This window comes from Octopus sinensis, linkage group LG4, assembly GCF_006345805.1.
Source record: "Octopus sinensis linkage group LG4, ASM634580v1, whole genome shotgun sequence".
NCBI classification, from domain to species: Eukaryota; Metazoa; Mollusca; class Cephalopoda; order Octopoda; family Octopodidae; genus Octopus; species Octopus sinensis.
Genome location: NC_043000.1, coordinates 90,093,078 through 90,107,747, shown reverse-complemented (window position 1 = coordinate 90,107,747; position 14,670 = coordinate 90,093,078). Strand labels below are relative to the sequence as shown.

The following is a 14,670-nucleotide window of genomic DNA, read 5'->3' as shown; positions in this document are numbered from 1 at the left end:
TTCTTTCACACATAAACACACAGGCTTGTGCAGATATGGCAAATCATTATTGTTTAATATCCTGATATTTCAGCACTGAAATCTGGTCTTTTAGTTGGTACTTGACTAATCTGAGTTCAAATCTGAGTTTGTCTTTATTATGTGGCCCACTGCAGATGGAATTAGCTGCTGTTAAATATGTATTACAGTCAATTCAGTTGATGAATACTTTACCTCATTCAATTTGGTAAACAATCTTGCACTACTGGAATTTGCAGTAGAGGTTAAAATAAATACACACACACTTATTTCTATTTTAAAATATCTTTACTTTTGAAATAATGACCAATAATATACTGTAACTGGATATGCTCATAACAAGAACAAGCTCCTGTCAGACCTGTATTGCATGTAAAGGTTTCTTGTGGCCAATAATTATTATTAGTGATAAAGTATCTCATTTCCTTTGCAGCTGAGAGAACTCGAAAGACTCTGGATTTTCCATGGCCTCAGTTGGATAAACCCATGTTCTTCTATACAACTGCTGGTCAAGAAGAAATCTCAAGTTCAGGCACATCGTATTTAAACAGGTAAATTTCTATTTAGTTTGATACGTTTATATATATATATATATATATATATATAGTTCTCACTGGTAAGAATAAAACTTCTAAAATAGAGAAATTCAAATGATGAGTTTAGAATGCCTCTCATATCAACAAATGTGGGTTCCAACCCCACAGGTAGCTTTTAACTTTTTTTTCAATCCAAAAGGGTTTTCTAACCCAATATTTACATGCTATTATTTATAATTTTGTAGTTTGAAATCCACTATTCCAAAAAAGAAACACTGAGTTCTATATCATTGTGTTACTTGTTGACAAAATGTCTTCTCCCATAAATTCTGATTGACCCAAACCCTGTGGATGAATTGGGTAGATTGAAGCTGTACAGAAACCTATGGGGTAGATTGGATTTTCTTCCATTTCTTCACACAGGTGTTGAAGGCATTCTAATGGTTATAAGCACTGTCATTCCTTCTCTGAGACATAAATGGTATTTAAAAACAAATTGTTCTTGACATTACTTTGAATCAGTATATTTACAGGCTTAAGCCACTAAAATTTTTTGGTAGATAACTTACTTGGTAAATAATCTGTAAATATATTGGTAATAAAATTCCTTAGTTGTGTACATATTGCTTGACATTAAAATCTGAATTTTTTTCATTTTTTTCCTCCCCTCTAATTGAAAGAACGGAAGCTGCCAATGTTGAGAAAATTGCTACACGGTTTTTGCGTTCCAGCATCAGACCTGAGCAGATTGGAATTATAACACCCTATGAAGGACAAAGAGCATATGTTGTGCAATATATGCAATACAGTGGTGCACTGAACAAGAAATTGTATCAGGTAAAAAAAAAGTTTTCCTTTTCTTGGCTTTGCATGAATGTAAGGAAAAGGTCACTAGTTTCAGATTTGGTGCATTTGCAAAAGTACTTAAGTTGCATCACTGAGTTTAACCCTTCAGCATTCAGATTACTCTGACAAACAATGCTTATTTATTCACATAGTATTGAATTAATACCACATTATCTTGTAACTTTGGGATTTTGATGATGTGTTTACCTTTAGAATGACATTGTCAGGCAGGTGTGAAAGGTTGCATCTGGCTGGTTTGAACATAAAAAAGGTCAATTATTTAGGTCTGATATGACCTGTTTAAATGCTAAAAGATTAAATGTTATTAGATTGCACTTTGCCTTTCATTTCTGTGTTATCAGTAATATACTGGTAATACGTTGTATTATCATCATCGTTTATTGTCTGTTTTTCCATGTTGGCATTGTCAGTAATTTGATAACCAATGTTAGAAATCGGAATGAGTGATGGCGGGCAAAATCATTAAAGCACAGAATAAAATACCTTGTAGTATTTGTTCCGGTTCTTTACATTCTAAGTTAGAAACCCCACTGAGATCAAATTTGCCTTTTTCATCTTTTCATGGTCCATAAAATAAAAGTACTCGTCGAGTATTGGAGTTTATTCAATCAACTGTTTCCCAGTGAGAAAGCATTAATGATGATGGTGATAATTGAAATAAAAGCAGCTGACCAACTTTATTACTGATGGACAATCAGTACAATTGCGCTTATTCAGAGAAAACACGTGAGAGAAGAAAACTGTCTGTAGTTTTGAAATCAGCTTGTCAATTTTAGTTCAGAAAAAGCAAAAGTCAACAAATTATTTTCAAAATTGTACCCTTGTGATATTACCTGAATCAGTAGCACTGTGGACTAAATCTTCCACTATTTGTTCTGATTTTAAATTCTATTGAGTACATTAGATCTGAGAATGTTCTCTTGTAGATGTGATAGTGACAAAAGGCATATATTATAACAATTGCACAAGAATACTGATTGGTCTCAATTCTTTTGATACTAACTCTCTCAGAAATACTATTTTGCTTTTAAAGAATGCAAATTTAAATTGGAACCTTCCCTTTTGTGTTAGAACTTCTTGTTTCTCCCAGCAGCTTAATAATAGTTCTGATTTAGGCACAAGGCCAGCAAATTTTTAAGGAGAAGTTGTTAACCAGTACAAGTGACCCTAGTATTTGCTTGGTATTTTAACACTGAAAGACTGACAGGCAAACTTGAGGTCAATAGGTTTTGAACTTGGAATAAATCCTGTGGGGCATTTTTTAATACCCTTTCAACTCTGCCAATCCACCAGCTTAATGACTTATTTTACTAAATCACTCTAAATTCCTGAGTATTTTTTAAATAGTCAGTGTATTTCTGTGTGTGTGTGTGTGTGTGTGTGTATGGCTCTGGAAGGTTATTTTATTTTCATTGTTGTTTGTACAATACTGACCAAGATATGCCAGTTCTAAAGGAATGTGACACCATGATGGGGTTTACATTGCTGTCAGTTACTAATCAAATATATTTTACTTATTTCAGGAAATTGAGGTTGCAAGTGTGGATGCTTTCCAAGGACGTGAGAAAGATTTTATCATCCTGTCCTGCGTCCGATCCAATGAACACCAGGGAATTGGTTTTTTGAATGATCCCCGTCGTTTGAATGTTGCCCTCACAAGAGCACGGTAAGCTAGATTTATGGAGTTTGTTTGCTCAGATCTTGTAGTAAAGAAAGAAAGTGAATGTATTATTCACCATTTCCTATGTCAGAGGTGACAGCTCTCATGTAGGTCTATGGTGGTTGGCTGCAAGAATGCCATTGAAATGCTTAAAAGGGTGTGATGCATCTGGTTTTCATGCTAGCCATTGCTGGATGTCTCCCTCCAATATATATTAGCTTTTTGAACACATCTTATTCATAAGGGACTTTATCTCAGTTGAAAATGAAAGTAACTTGCCTGCCAGTGATGTATATAAATTGCGCTATTATAATCGTAAATTGATTTGCAAAAAAACTGCTCAGTTAAGGGGAAATTTGAGAAAAGTTAAACCCAAGTTAAAGAATCAGTTTTTTTTTTATAGATATCAAAATACAAAATTAAAAACAAAAATTAAATTTTTGAAAGGAATCCATTTCCAATAATTTATGGATACCCTGTAATCAAAACTACATATATAAGGAGAATGATGATATGGACATCAATAGTTTACTATATATATATATATATATATAACATAAGGGACGTTAGCCATCCGAATGTGGCTAGGGACAGGGCAGGGCGGTGGGGGTGTTACTGATGCATTTAGCCCCAGGCGATCATCAACGTCACCAGAAGGGCTGACGCATTCACGGCGTCCTCTAGCCTGCAAAGGGAGATCATTCCCCGAAGAAGCGGATGCCACATACGGTTTCAAGGTGTTTGCCTATTATCAACGTATGGCAGGCACCGCCCCTCGACGAACGACTCTCTGTGCAGGCTATCTATATAAAGATTTTCACAGTAAATACATTTACTGATGTAGAAAATCTGTTCGACAGCAATAATAATTCTCTAAACGATTAAAGTATGAAGGTGCATGTCCTAATGATTTGGTTGTTGTACTCAGATTGCAAGATCTCATTTTATGTTGCTCAGCAATCACTTCAGGATCTGGTGTGTAGCCCACAGTGCACTTGTACAGGTGATGTTGATTTGCTGGAGGTAGTGAGCTAATGTACAACACAAACATCTGATTGCTATAAGCAAATCCTTCGTGCATCTTGTTTACGGAACCCTCATCTGTCATCTACAACAGGAGATAGTCCATATCCACTAAACAAAACGAAGACCTGGACAAATGTCAGTAGATCACAATATTATACATTCAAAATTGAGTGATAATCTTTCTTACAAGAAAATCTTAGTGACCAGTTTTAATTTGTATCTTCTTTCAGCTCTTTAGTTGGACATCCATGCATTTTGCATTGTACAAGTTTTTAAGATTTGGAGAATTTCATTTGATCTTGCTTTTAAGATCTCTAATTGATTGTGTTAGTTTTAGTTGAATGATGGAGTGCAGTGGGGAGCAGGCTGGACAAGGGTTATTTGCCACTGCTTTCATTTGTTTTGCATCCATTTTTCCATGTTAGCATGAATTAGTGGAATATGTTATTGAGGCATTGCTTTACAGCCCGGTGCCCCTCCTGTCACTAACCCTTACTTGTTTATTTCAAGTAAGTGATCTGTCATTTCACACCTCTTTGAAAGCACTAAGCAAGTGGTTGATATGTTTACAAAAGCAACAGCAAACAACTTTAGTCGAGGACAAATATATATGTACACACTCATATACATACCAACCTACATATGTACGCATGCACACACAATAAAAACTATGGGATTATTTGGAATCACTACAAATTTTTTGCTGAGAATCTCTACTGTGATGTAAGCATGGTACAGTCAAGTATATATTATGCTTACATCATAATGACCCTTAATGAAACACACCATTCGTCTGTTTTAATGTTTTTATGCTGTGCTTAAGGTTCCATTCATCATTGGATTCTTTCGAGTACTATTGGCATGCTAGATTACCTAACAGTCAATGAACTTATTCAGTGGTGAATAATAGTTGGTTTTGCATTGTTTAGCCAATTTATGGCATGTTTCACTTAGATGTGCTGTGATCCTTTATAGCAACCCCCCCCCCCGTAATCAAAACTATATATATATATATATGCATACACACACATACAATGTGCCATGCATAAGAATATAGAACTGGACCTGAAACCATGTGGTTAATAATGCACAATATATGGATTTATATAATCCAATGGTAATCACAAAAAAGCTCCTTTAGTGGACCAGGCTTTAAACCACAGTAAACCAATACGTAGGTGTGTAATGTAGAGTCCTATGGAGTTGAAATCCAGTAAATCCAATCAGTGAAAATGATTTCATGAGGAGTATATGGAAAGTCAAGAGGTGTGAGATGAATATATTTATCTCATTAGTTAATATTTCATCATCCTATGGATATCAACTGGTGAAATAAATATATTCATCTACTACCCCCTGGCTTTCTTTATTATTTTATAGACATATATATCATAAACAGTAGGTGAGGTATGAGAGGTGAATATATTTATTTAATCGCTTATCACTAGGATTATGGCGCTTTTGCAGCCTTCATCATGTTTTGATTTCTGTGTATAATAAATTATTTTACATGTCAACACTAATATGCATGCTTGGAAACAATTGGGGATTGGCAACTGGAAGGGCGACCAGCCATCGAAAATCTACCTCGAATAAACCCCATCCAACCCATGCAAGCATGAAAGAGTGAATATTAAATGATGAGGATGAAATAATCAATTAGTTTACATGGATATTGATTTGGAGAATCTATGGTCACATTGATTTATGCTCATTTTTGCTCTAATATTTATACTAGTGTTAGCTGTCTTATTTTGGATAACTTCAGAAGTATAATTTTGCCACCATAGGTGGTAATATTAGGAAATATGGCTTACAGACAATAATTATTTAACTTTTATCAAATTTCTTGGTGCTTATACAAGATTATGAAATGAATACTGATTTTCAAAGAAAATACTAAGACAAATTTCTTATTTTCAATAAATTTTATCTACATAATTACAATCTGCTTGAGCAAAAACTTATCTTTGAAATATTTTATAAGAAATGTGTATTTTTTAGACAGTTGTGATGCCTACACCTCTTGCTCTCTCTCTCTCTCTCTTCTCTCTATATGACAAGGTTTGACTGAAGAAACCAACCAACATTTATACAAGTTATTATTATTGAATATTATTGTAATTCTCTTGTGCATTTGTGCATTCTTAATTTGAAAATTTACTTTCTTTTAGATATGGAATTATAATTGTTGGCAACCCCAAAGTACTATCTAAGGTAAATCCTCTTTTTTTTTTAATGAGAAAAAAAAAGCTACATAATGTTACTTGTTTCATAAAATTAGTTGGTATTGCATGATTGTATTTGACTAAATATAATTTATTTTATCTTTTCACAGCAACCTCTTTGGAATCATCTGCTTACATATTACAAAGAACAGAAATGTCTGGTAGAAGGAGCCCTCAATAACCTCAAAGAATCGCTAATCCAGTTTAGCAAACCCAGGAAACTTGTTAACACTACCAACCCTGTATGTTTTATTTATTTAGTCATCCTTAATGTTATTTCTATGTCACAGTGGTCTGCTCTCTTCTGCAAGTTGCCCCCGCCCGATATGAACAAAGTTCCATTGTTTATTTAAACCAATGTTTTGTACATATGTAACAGCAGTTCTCAGATTGGTTAATCCCCCTCCTCTAAATATTATTGAAAATTTTACTCTCCACTTCTACTCTGTATATATCCATATAATTTTTTTCATTCATTTCCATGGTGTTGGGCAAGTTTTAAAGTTTATGAAACATAACAGGCACGGCAATGCGATTAAGAAGTTTGCTTCCTAACCATGTAGATTCAGATTCAGTCCCGTGGCATGGTATGTTGTGCAAGTGTTTTTCAACTATAGCTCCAGGCCAACCAAAGTCTTCTGAGTGGATTTGGTAGCTGGAAACTGAAGTCCATTGTGTGTGTATGCGCATGCATGCGTGTGTGCCTGTTGGTTTGTATACAATGACTTCCTGCCAGAGTTATTGGCTTGCTGTCCATCATGAAAGAATATCTAAGATTTCAAACATATTTTGACATGTGTGGTCTTTGTAAAATAAAATGCTCCTTAAATGGTGTTTTTTTTTTACAGTTCACTGCATAAAACATGTCCAGACTGTTCATTGTTCGCTAAACTTAGAGATTACTTTCGTCATTTGTAAACAAGTGTGGGTTAGCAACAGGGAGGGTATCTAGCTACAGAAAAACTTTGCTTCAACATACTCATCGTACCCATCCAAGCATGGTAAATTAGACATTAAAACAACAATGGCATTTTGTCTGCTCCCTCCCCCACCATTCCTTACATTCCAACTTCTTTGTATGAGAAACACTGGCTTAAGAGGTAGTGCTAAATGTGAATCATGTGTAATAGAAATTTTGGAATTCATTGGAATTGACATATCAGTCAGTAGTTATAGGTAGTAGTGGGTCAAATCTGGTTAATTTTAAAGATATTTTCCAACCTCAAAATTATTATTACTATACTGTTTTTATTGCCATCATTAGTTCACATTTTCTGGTTGCTAGCATTGGTAAAATGGGTAGTTTTTAATGGTTTGTGCGTGTGTGTATGTATATAGTACTCTAATTAGCACTGTTATTAGAGTTATCTTTTCAGACTTAGACCTGAGAACTGCTCAAGTGTTTTATACTGTACTAATTTTAATTCAAAGGTAGCTGTAGGTTGCATTTATCTGAGAGGCATGACTTGGTCTGTAGTCAGTTAGGGTTTTATTACTATACTTCTATTACTTAGCATACAATAATGATAGTCTGTTTTATAAAGATACTTTATTTTCTTGGTGTAGGTATTTATATACTCTAATTTGTAAATTTCTATATAAAAGAAAATTATGTACAATGTTGGGAAAGGAGAATTGTTGCATGAAACTTAAATTTGTCTTTCTATTCATGTCTTAAATTTTTTTCCATTTTCTTTACTTTAAAGGGTGGCAGATTTATGAGCAACACCATGTTTGATGCAAGAGAGGTTCTAATTCCAGGCAGTGTTTATGATCGTTGTGGAAGTAGTAAGTTGTTTCCATAATTTCTATCCTGTGTATATCTTTTTGATGTATTTGTAAACCAAGATGAACTTTTATTGAAATAGATACATTTTTGTTTCTGAAAACATTGATTTTGATTTGAAATATGACTTGTTTTGTTATAGGCTAGAATGATGAGATATTTCTTGTGTGTTTGGTGTTTACATTGCCCAACCTCCTCATCAGATATTTAAAAAAAAGACAACCAACACAGCCACATGTCCAGAAAAGAATATATTGCCTTAATTCCAAGTGGATTGTCATAATGTTTAATGTTTTATTGAATATTGTCAGTTGTTACTTCCGTATCATAGGAGCTAACGAATTTGACTTGAATTTTGTGTAGAGTGATTAAAATTTCTGTTTCATTTAGTATTTTAGAATTTCTCTCTCTTCTTTCAGAACCTGCTGGCAAGGGATTTAACTCTAATTTTTCAAGTAAGTTACTGGCAACCATCTTCATCATTGAGTTTTGGGGGAGTGTCTTTGTTCCACTTTCACCTGAAAAGTGGCCTTCTTCAGTCTTTAAGTGGTTAGAATTTAATATATTTTAGCAGTGCAATACATTGGTGCCTGAAGAGCTATAGTGAAAGATGCCTGACACCTTTGAAGTGTACTAATGGCTTTAGTATAGCTAAAGTGTCGAGAAGCCACTGGCCACAAATTAGTTGGCTGTTTCCCTGAATGTCATAAAGAAAATAATTTATCATGTGGTCCTAATTTGTACAACTGATGTCAATATAGTAATCCTCCCCAACTTTTTTTTTAACTAAGTCCTTGAATATTTCCCAAAAGCTAGATCAAAATCAGGTGTTGAATATGAATTACAACATGGCTGTGTTGTTGTTTATTTTTTAAATATCTGACGAAAATTGGTGATGTAAAGTAAATGTTAATAGAAAGAAATAAGGATTTGCATCCTAAGAGCTGGATGTCATCTAAGAAAATTGTATCTGTCATAACTCAGATTGTATGCCTTAAACAATCATCATTGTTTAACGTCCGCTTTCCATGCTATGGTCATAAAAGCTTGTTTAAAGCAATGTAGATCCAATGATGTAATTCTATGTGGTTAAACATATATGTTTAATAATTGTACATGTTCTCTTTAGGAGTTGTAACCATAAAATTATTTTAGAATATATGGTTCAGCCTGACCTGAAGCTGAATGAGATCAAATTAGATTGAAATTATGATACTTTGGTTGTCAGACTTGGCTGTTCTTTTTGAGATGTTATAAAGCTTAAATTATTGTCATATTTTAACTTGGTGCCAAAAATAATTGTGATTTTTAACCATCAACTTTAGAACAATCCATCTTGACTCTGAATAAACTGTACTTACCAAAATAAAAATTATTTAAAATGTGCACATTTCTGCCAGTAAAAAGCAAGTCTATTTTATTCCCAATAATATTCTAGGCTAATTAATACTTTGGAGGTATTTTACCTGCTATTTGGGTGATGACCTTTTTGCAAGAAGTTATTGAGATGTTAATAAAAGTGGTAGTCTGTCGGAACAGTCTGGTTGGAAGCTGGGTTAATAGTTTTGTAGTGCCATTTGTTCACTTTCTGTAGAATAATTTACAAGACGTGGTCAAAATGTTGACATAGAGAGTTGATCAATTTTAGCTGATCAGTGCTGGACTGAATAAATATTACAGTTCTTGGTGTTATTGAAGAAGCACAAAGCAGAACTCTTTGGCAATATATGTTTATTTTCATTTAGTCTGTGCAGTACTCATTTGTCAAGCTATGGTGCCAGTGTTGAATAACTTGACTTGTTAAATTCTGTTGCTTGAATTGTACTGCATGTGTACATATCATTAATGGCCATCAATAATCATTATCTGTGACATTCCTTGTTTTCAAAGCTGTCTCATCTCCACTAAAATGTTTAGAATTGATGTTAAGCTTTATGTTCATTGACAGTCCCCTGGCTAAGTGCTTGGTTGATGTTGGAAGCAAAGTTTGCTGCTTCATGTCCAATTTTGAACTCTTATAAAATTGTTTGAATTTGCTCTTTTTCCATCTTTGACAGACTAATTTAAACAAGGAAAGCAATGCCACTAGCATAACCCAACTGACTGGGGCTTCAGAATCTCTATGTATTAATAGCCAATATAGATGTTGATTGTTTTGCTGGTTTCTCTAGTCACGCTTTGCATTGTATATAAAGAGATGATTTAAGAAGTGAATGAATACAGAAACATTTAAATTGATAAGCATTGGTAGGGGATTGTATAGATAAGTTATGTAATGGATGTCTAAAACATGATAGGCTTCTGCAAAGACATAACTACAGTTTAAAAACAGTTGGTAGTGAAGTAAAGAAGCAATAGATTTATATATGCATGTATGTTTTTGTGTGTGTGTGTGTGTGTCTGCGTGTATATATAAAATATTAATAGCGACTGGTTACATGAACACAGCTGAATAAGAGTTCATTCCAATATAAGCATCAAAGTTACATAAAAACTGCAATTATTTTGGCAGCAATCATCTTTCTTCATCAGGGATAATTGTCTTTTACACAGGCAAACTTCTTGCCCATTTAAATTCAATAAACGTCTGTGTTTTTTTTTTACTCTCTGGTGATATAAACATTTCCATTGAAAATTAAGATATTTTAAAATTATTATTTATTTCTGTAGCTGGAGTTAATATTCGTGATCCAATGGTTCGTCCTCATGACCAGTTGAGCTATATTGCCTCTGACAGGAGTTTTGCAGCCAATTCTTTGAACTTACCAGTGCCTGTTGGTATGTTCATGTCTCCTGTGCCGCATTTCCAAAATCAGCAAGGTCAACAGCAACAACAACAAACTTCTGGTAATGCAGGTAATTATTGTTTTCTTTAATCCAACAGTAAAGCTTTACATTTATGAACTTTCATTTGAATCTTCTCAAACAGATTTAAACCCCGATTGCTTTTTTCTTTCAATTCATTGTATTGGCTTTTGTTGTTCTTCCAGTTGGACGTGGTAGTGGTTTGCGCAAGAATCGACCTGGTCGCCAGAAACCACCTCGTTATAGCACAACTCAACAGCAAAATGTTACTCAACAAAATGTGGCCCAGGCCAGTCAAAGTCAAGCCAGTCAGGTGGGTTTTTGTTAATTTTTTTTTAAATATATTTTTAGCATTAGTATTGAGGCCCAGGTGTGTCTGTGTGGTTGGGGCAAGTGTCTTTTGTTAGTCTTGAACCAACCAAAGTCCTGAGAGTGGATTTGGTAGAAAGAAACTGGGTGAAGATTTTGTGTGTGTACCCTTATTTTGACATCATATGATAATTGGAAACAAGCAATGTTCATTTTTAGTAATCTTTGAAAAATGTGTCTGATTGAGGTGGGGAGATGTTACCATTCTTTGAGAATGGGTGTTGGTTGGTAACAGGAAGAATAGTCAGCCATAGAAAATCTGCCTCAACAAATTCCACCTAACTGATGGGAAAGCGAAGTTTAAGTATTAAAAAGAAGGGGAAAATAAAGATAAACAAAAAAAAAAAAACTATGTACCTTCTGCTGGCAAAGGGAATTCACTTTCAGTCGCAGTCTACTTCACTGCCTGCTTACCTTCCTTGAAAGCTAAACTCTTGGAGGAATTGTTGGGGTGTCTCACTGATGTTTGCCTTGATATTTTTAAATATAGCTAATTTTTTCCAGAGACAGGAAAACTCCAATACCTCAGAAGGCAGTGAGTTAGAATGAATTACAGCATGACACTCTAATGATCTTGTCAACTTGTTACCTTAACCGCTTCATCTCAGTGTTTCTAATAAAACACACTGCTTATATGTTTCATTTAATTTAGAAAATAAGGATTTGCAAAGATTTTTATAAAATAAGTTTTCCATTTTTAAGCTATTTAGAAACAGCTGATAGAATTATGTTGAAGGATTTCTGTATGTGAATCCTTTAACGCTTTAGCATTTAAATTGGCTATATTTGGCCTAATATTCTATCTTGTTAAAACTGACCAGATCCAGCTTGTCACAGCTGCCTGCAAATATCATTCTAAAAATCACATTCTTGAAATTTCAAAGTCATAATATAATGCAAGATAGGGCCATTTCTACCTAAATACTATTGTTTGTTTGTTCCTTCTCAAGCCGTGCCTGGCTCATAAGGGCCGTTTTCCTGGTTTCCTTGGCATATCGGTTCCCCCACCTGGATGGGACGCCAGTCCATCGCAAAATACTATTGTAAATACTGTGAAATTTTCGACGACTTTTTTTTTTTTGCTCAACATTCGAAGTAGTTTTTAATTTATATTTTTACAAATTAGCAATATGGCTTCAGCAAGTAGTAATTCAACTAGGAAAGGTTTGCACTTGGAGGTTTACGAAATGTTGCAAAAATAACAGTGACTTGTCTTTTGATAAATCAGATATTGATGTTTCTGGATTTTCCTCCAATGGCAAAAAACATTTTGGCAGTGAAAACGACCTCCAAAGGTGCCATTTAGAATATTGTGGCAACTTTGTCAAACAAACATACATATTCTTGATGTTATTGTAAATACATCATCATTTAGTGTTCATTTTCCATAGTCATGGGTTAGATGGTTTGACTGAACCTGGTAAGCTGGAGAGCTGTACCAGGCTCCAATCTGATTTTGGCTTGGTATTTACAGCTGGATGCTCTTCCTAATGCCAACCATTCCAAGAGCATAATGGGTGCTTTTACATGTATTGGTTTTGAAAAAGCTACTGGAAAACTTTCGCCGGTGGCATGTAAAAAGCACCATCCGTCCATGGCTGTTTGCCAGCCTCGTCTGGCACCTGTGCAGGTGGCACGTAAAAAGCACCCACTACACTCATGGAGTGGTTGGCGTTAGGAAGGGCATCCAGCTGTAGAAACACTGCCAGATCAGACTGGGCCTGGCGCAGCCTACTGGTTTCCCAGACCCCAGTTGAACCGTCCAACCCATGCTAGCATGGAAAACGGACGTTAAACAATGATGATGATGACTTACTGAGGAAATAACAAGGGACTGGGAGATGTGGTGATTTGCTGTACTTGATAAGACACGACAAGCTAAGTAAAATCGCTGTCTCCTACATATACAGGTTTGTCCTTTTTGGTGCCACATAAAAACCATTCATGCCAGTGCTGCATAAACATACCCTTGCTGGTGGAACATAAGAGGCACCCAGCATACTGTTAAGTGGTTGATGTTAGGAAGGGCATCCAGCTGTAAAAACCATGCCAAAACAGGCAGTTGGAGTTTGGACAGCTCACAGCCGCCCAGCATAGAAAGTAGACGTTAAATGATGATGATGAACAAAGTTACAAACAATATCATTGATGTACCTCTTGAGCAGTCAATTCAAAACAATGTGAATAAATGCTAAAGAATCAAAACAAAATTTTGTATGTTTGAATTAAGAGTGGCCTCTGGCAAGTAGCAAGAACAAGTATTGGTTGGTTATTGTGACAGCTTTTTATGCTGAACTCAAATCTTAGTCTAGCTCGTTCAAGGTACACTTCATCAGGCTTTCACCACACTCCTAATTTCTCTACTCATCATCATATAACGTCTGTCTTCATTGAGAGAGTAGTTTGATAGGATCTCAGGTATTTGGGAACTACATTGGGTTCCAATACTTGCTTTGGCAGGGATTTGTACAGCCCATTTTAATACCAACCACTTTTTTTCTTTCCTGGAGCACCAGCGCTAGTGATGTCATTAAGCAACTTGTAAAGCAAAAATGTTTCCACGACTAAATAGAAGTGTAGTAGAGAGGGGTATGATTTTATGCAGGTATTGTGAGGCTAACCTAATAGGACATGCACAGGTGTCTTGCTATAAAGGAGATATATGGCTATCCTACAAGATGAAAAAATTAATCAGACATTCATCCTGCGTGTGATTTAAGTGTAGCTTAGAATTTTTAATGTCAAATAGATTTCTTTATAAATTTTAATGTATTGTTTATTATTTTGAAAAATGCGAAAGTTTTCTATAATCAACTTTCATAATTTACCCTGTTAATGCTATTTAAATTACATTTGTCTAAATTAACTTTTTAGTTTATTGTGTTACTGTTTTCAATTTGATTTTTCTGGGGGTTTTTTTTTTTTTTGAATTGTTTAAATGCTCGGTCTGAGCATTGTAAGATTATTTTTAATATCTATTTATCTACTTTAATGTTTTTTTTATAGGAAGTCTCGCAAGCATTTTCACAGGGTCCCTTGACTCAGGGTCAACTGTCGATGAGTCAGCCTTTCCAAATGAGTCAACCTGGTCTTTCAGGACTCTCTCAACCAGAACTTTCACAGGTAAAAATTTCAATTTCAAAGCATTCTGTAAATGGCGAAATAACTCAGGAAGGAGTTTCTTTCTTGACGTACGAGAGAGAGAGTATATTATGTTGAATGTTAGTAATTTTGTAGTGTGGAATATCATTTGCTCCATCAAAAATCTTGATATTGTCATGGTATGTGTAGTTATTGGGGAAGGGGCATGTGTAGTTATTTTGAAAAATTTCTTTTCTACTTCCATTAATTAAATAGAGATTAACTCATTTTTCT

General features: G+C 34.7%; 1 protein-coding gene across 2 annotated transcripts in view; it reads left to right on the top strand.

Moving 5' to 3' along the window:
• Positions 1–14,670, top strand: part of LOC115210320 (regulator of nonsense transcripts 1) — a 70,309-nt gene that overhangs the window by 53,054 nt on the left and 2,585 nt on the right. The window contains exons 14-23 of one of the 2 annotated variants that reach the window (XM_029778844.2): positions 452–569; positions 1,235–1,391; positions 2,945–3,087; positions 6,282–6,324; positions 6,446–6,577; positions 8,042–8,123; positions 8,541–8,576; positions 10,792–10,977; positions 11,112–11,239; positions 14,302–14,418. In XM_029778844.2, coding sequence (XP_029634704.1) covers positions 452–569; positions 1,235–1,391; positions 2,945–3,087; positions 6,282–6,324; positions 6,446–6,577; positions 8,042–8,123; positions 8,541–8,576; positions 10,792–10,977; positions 11,112–11,239; positions 14,302–14,418 — 1,142 coding nt within the window. The remainder of the gene's footprint in view (positions 1–451; positions 570–1,234; positions 1,392–2,944; positions 3,088–6,281; positions 6,325–6,445; positions 6,578–8,041; positions 8,124–8,540; positions 8,577–10,791; positions 10,978–11,111; positions 11,240–14,301; positions 14,419–14,670) is intronic. The other variant, XM_029778845.2, reaches the window with a different exon arrangement.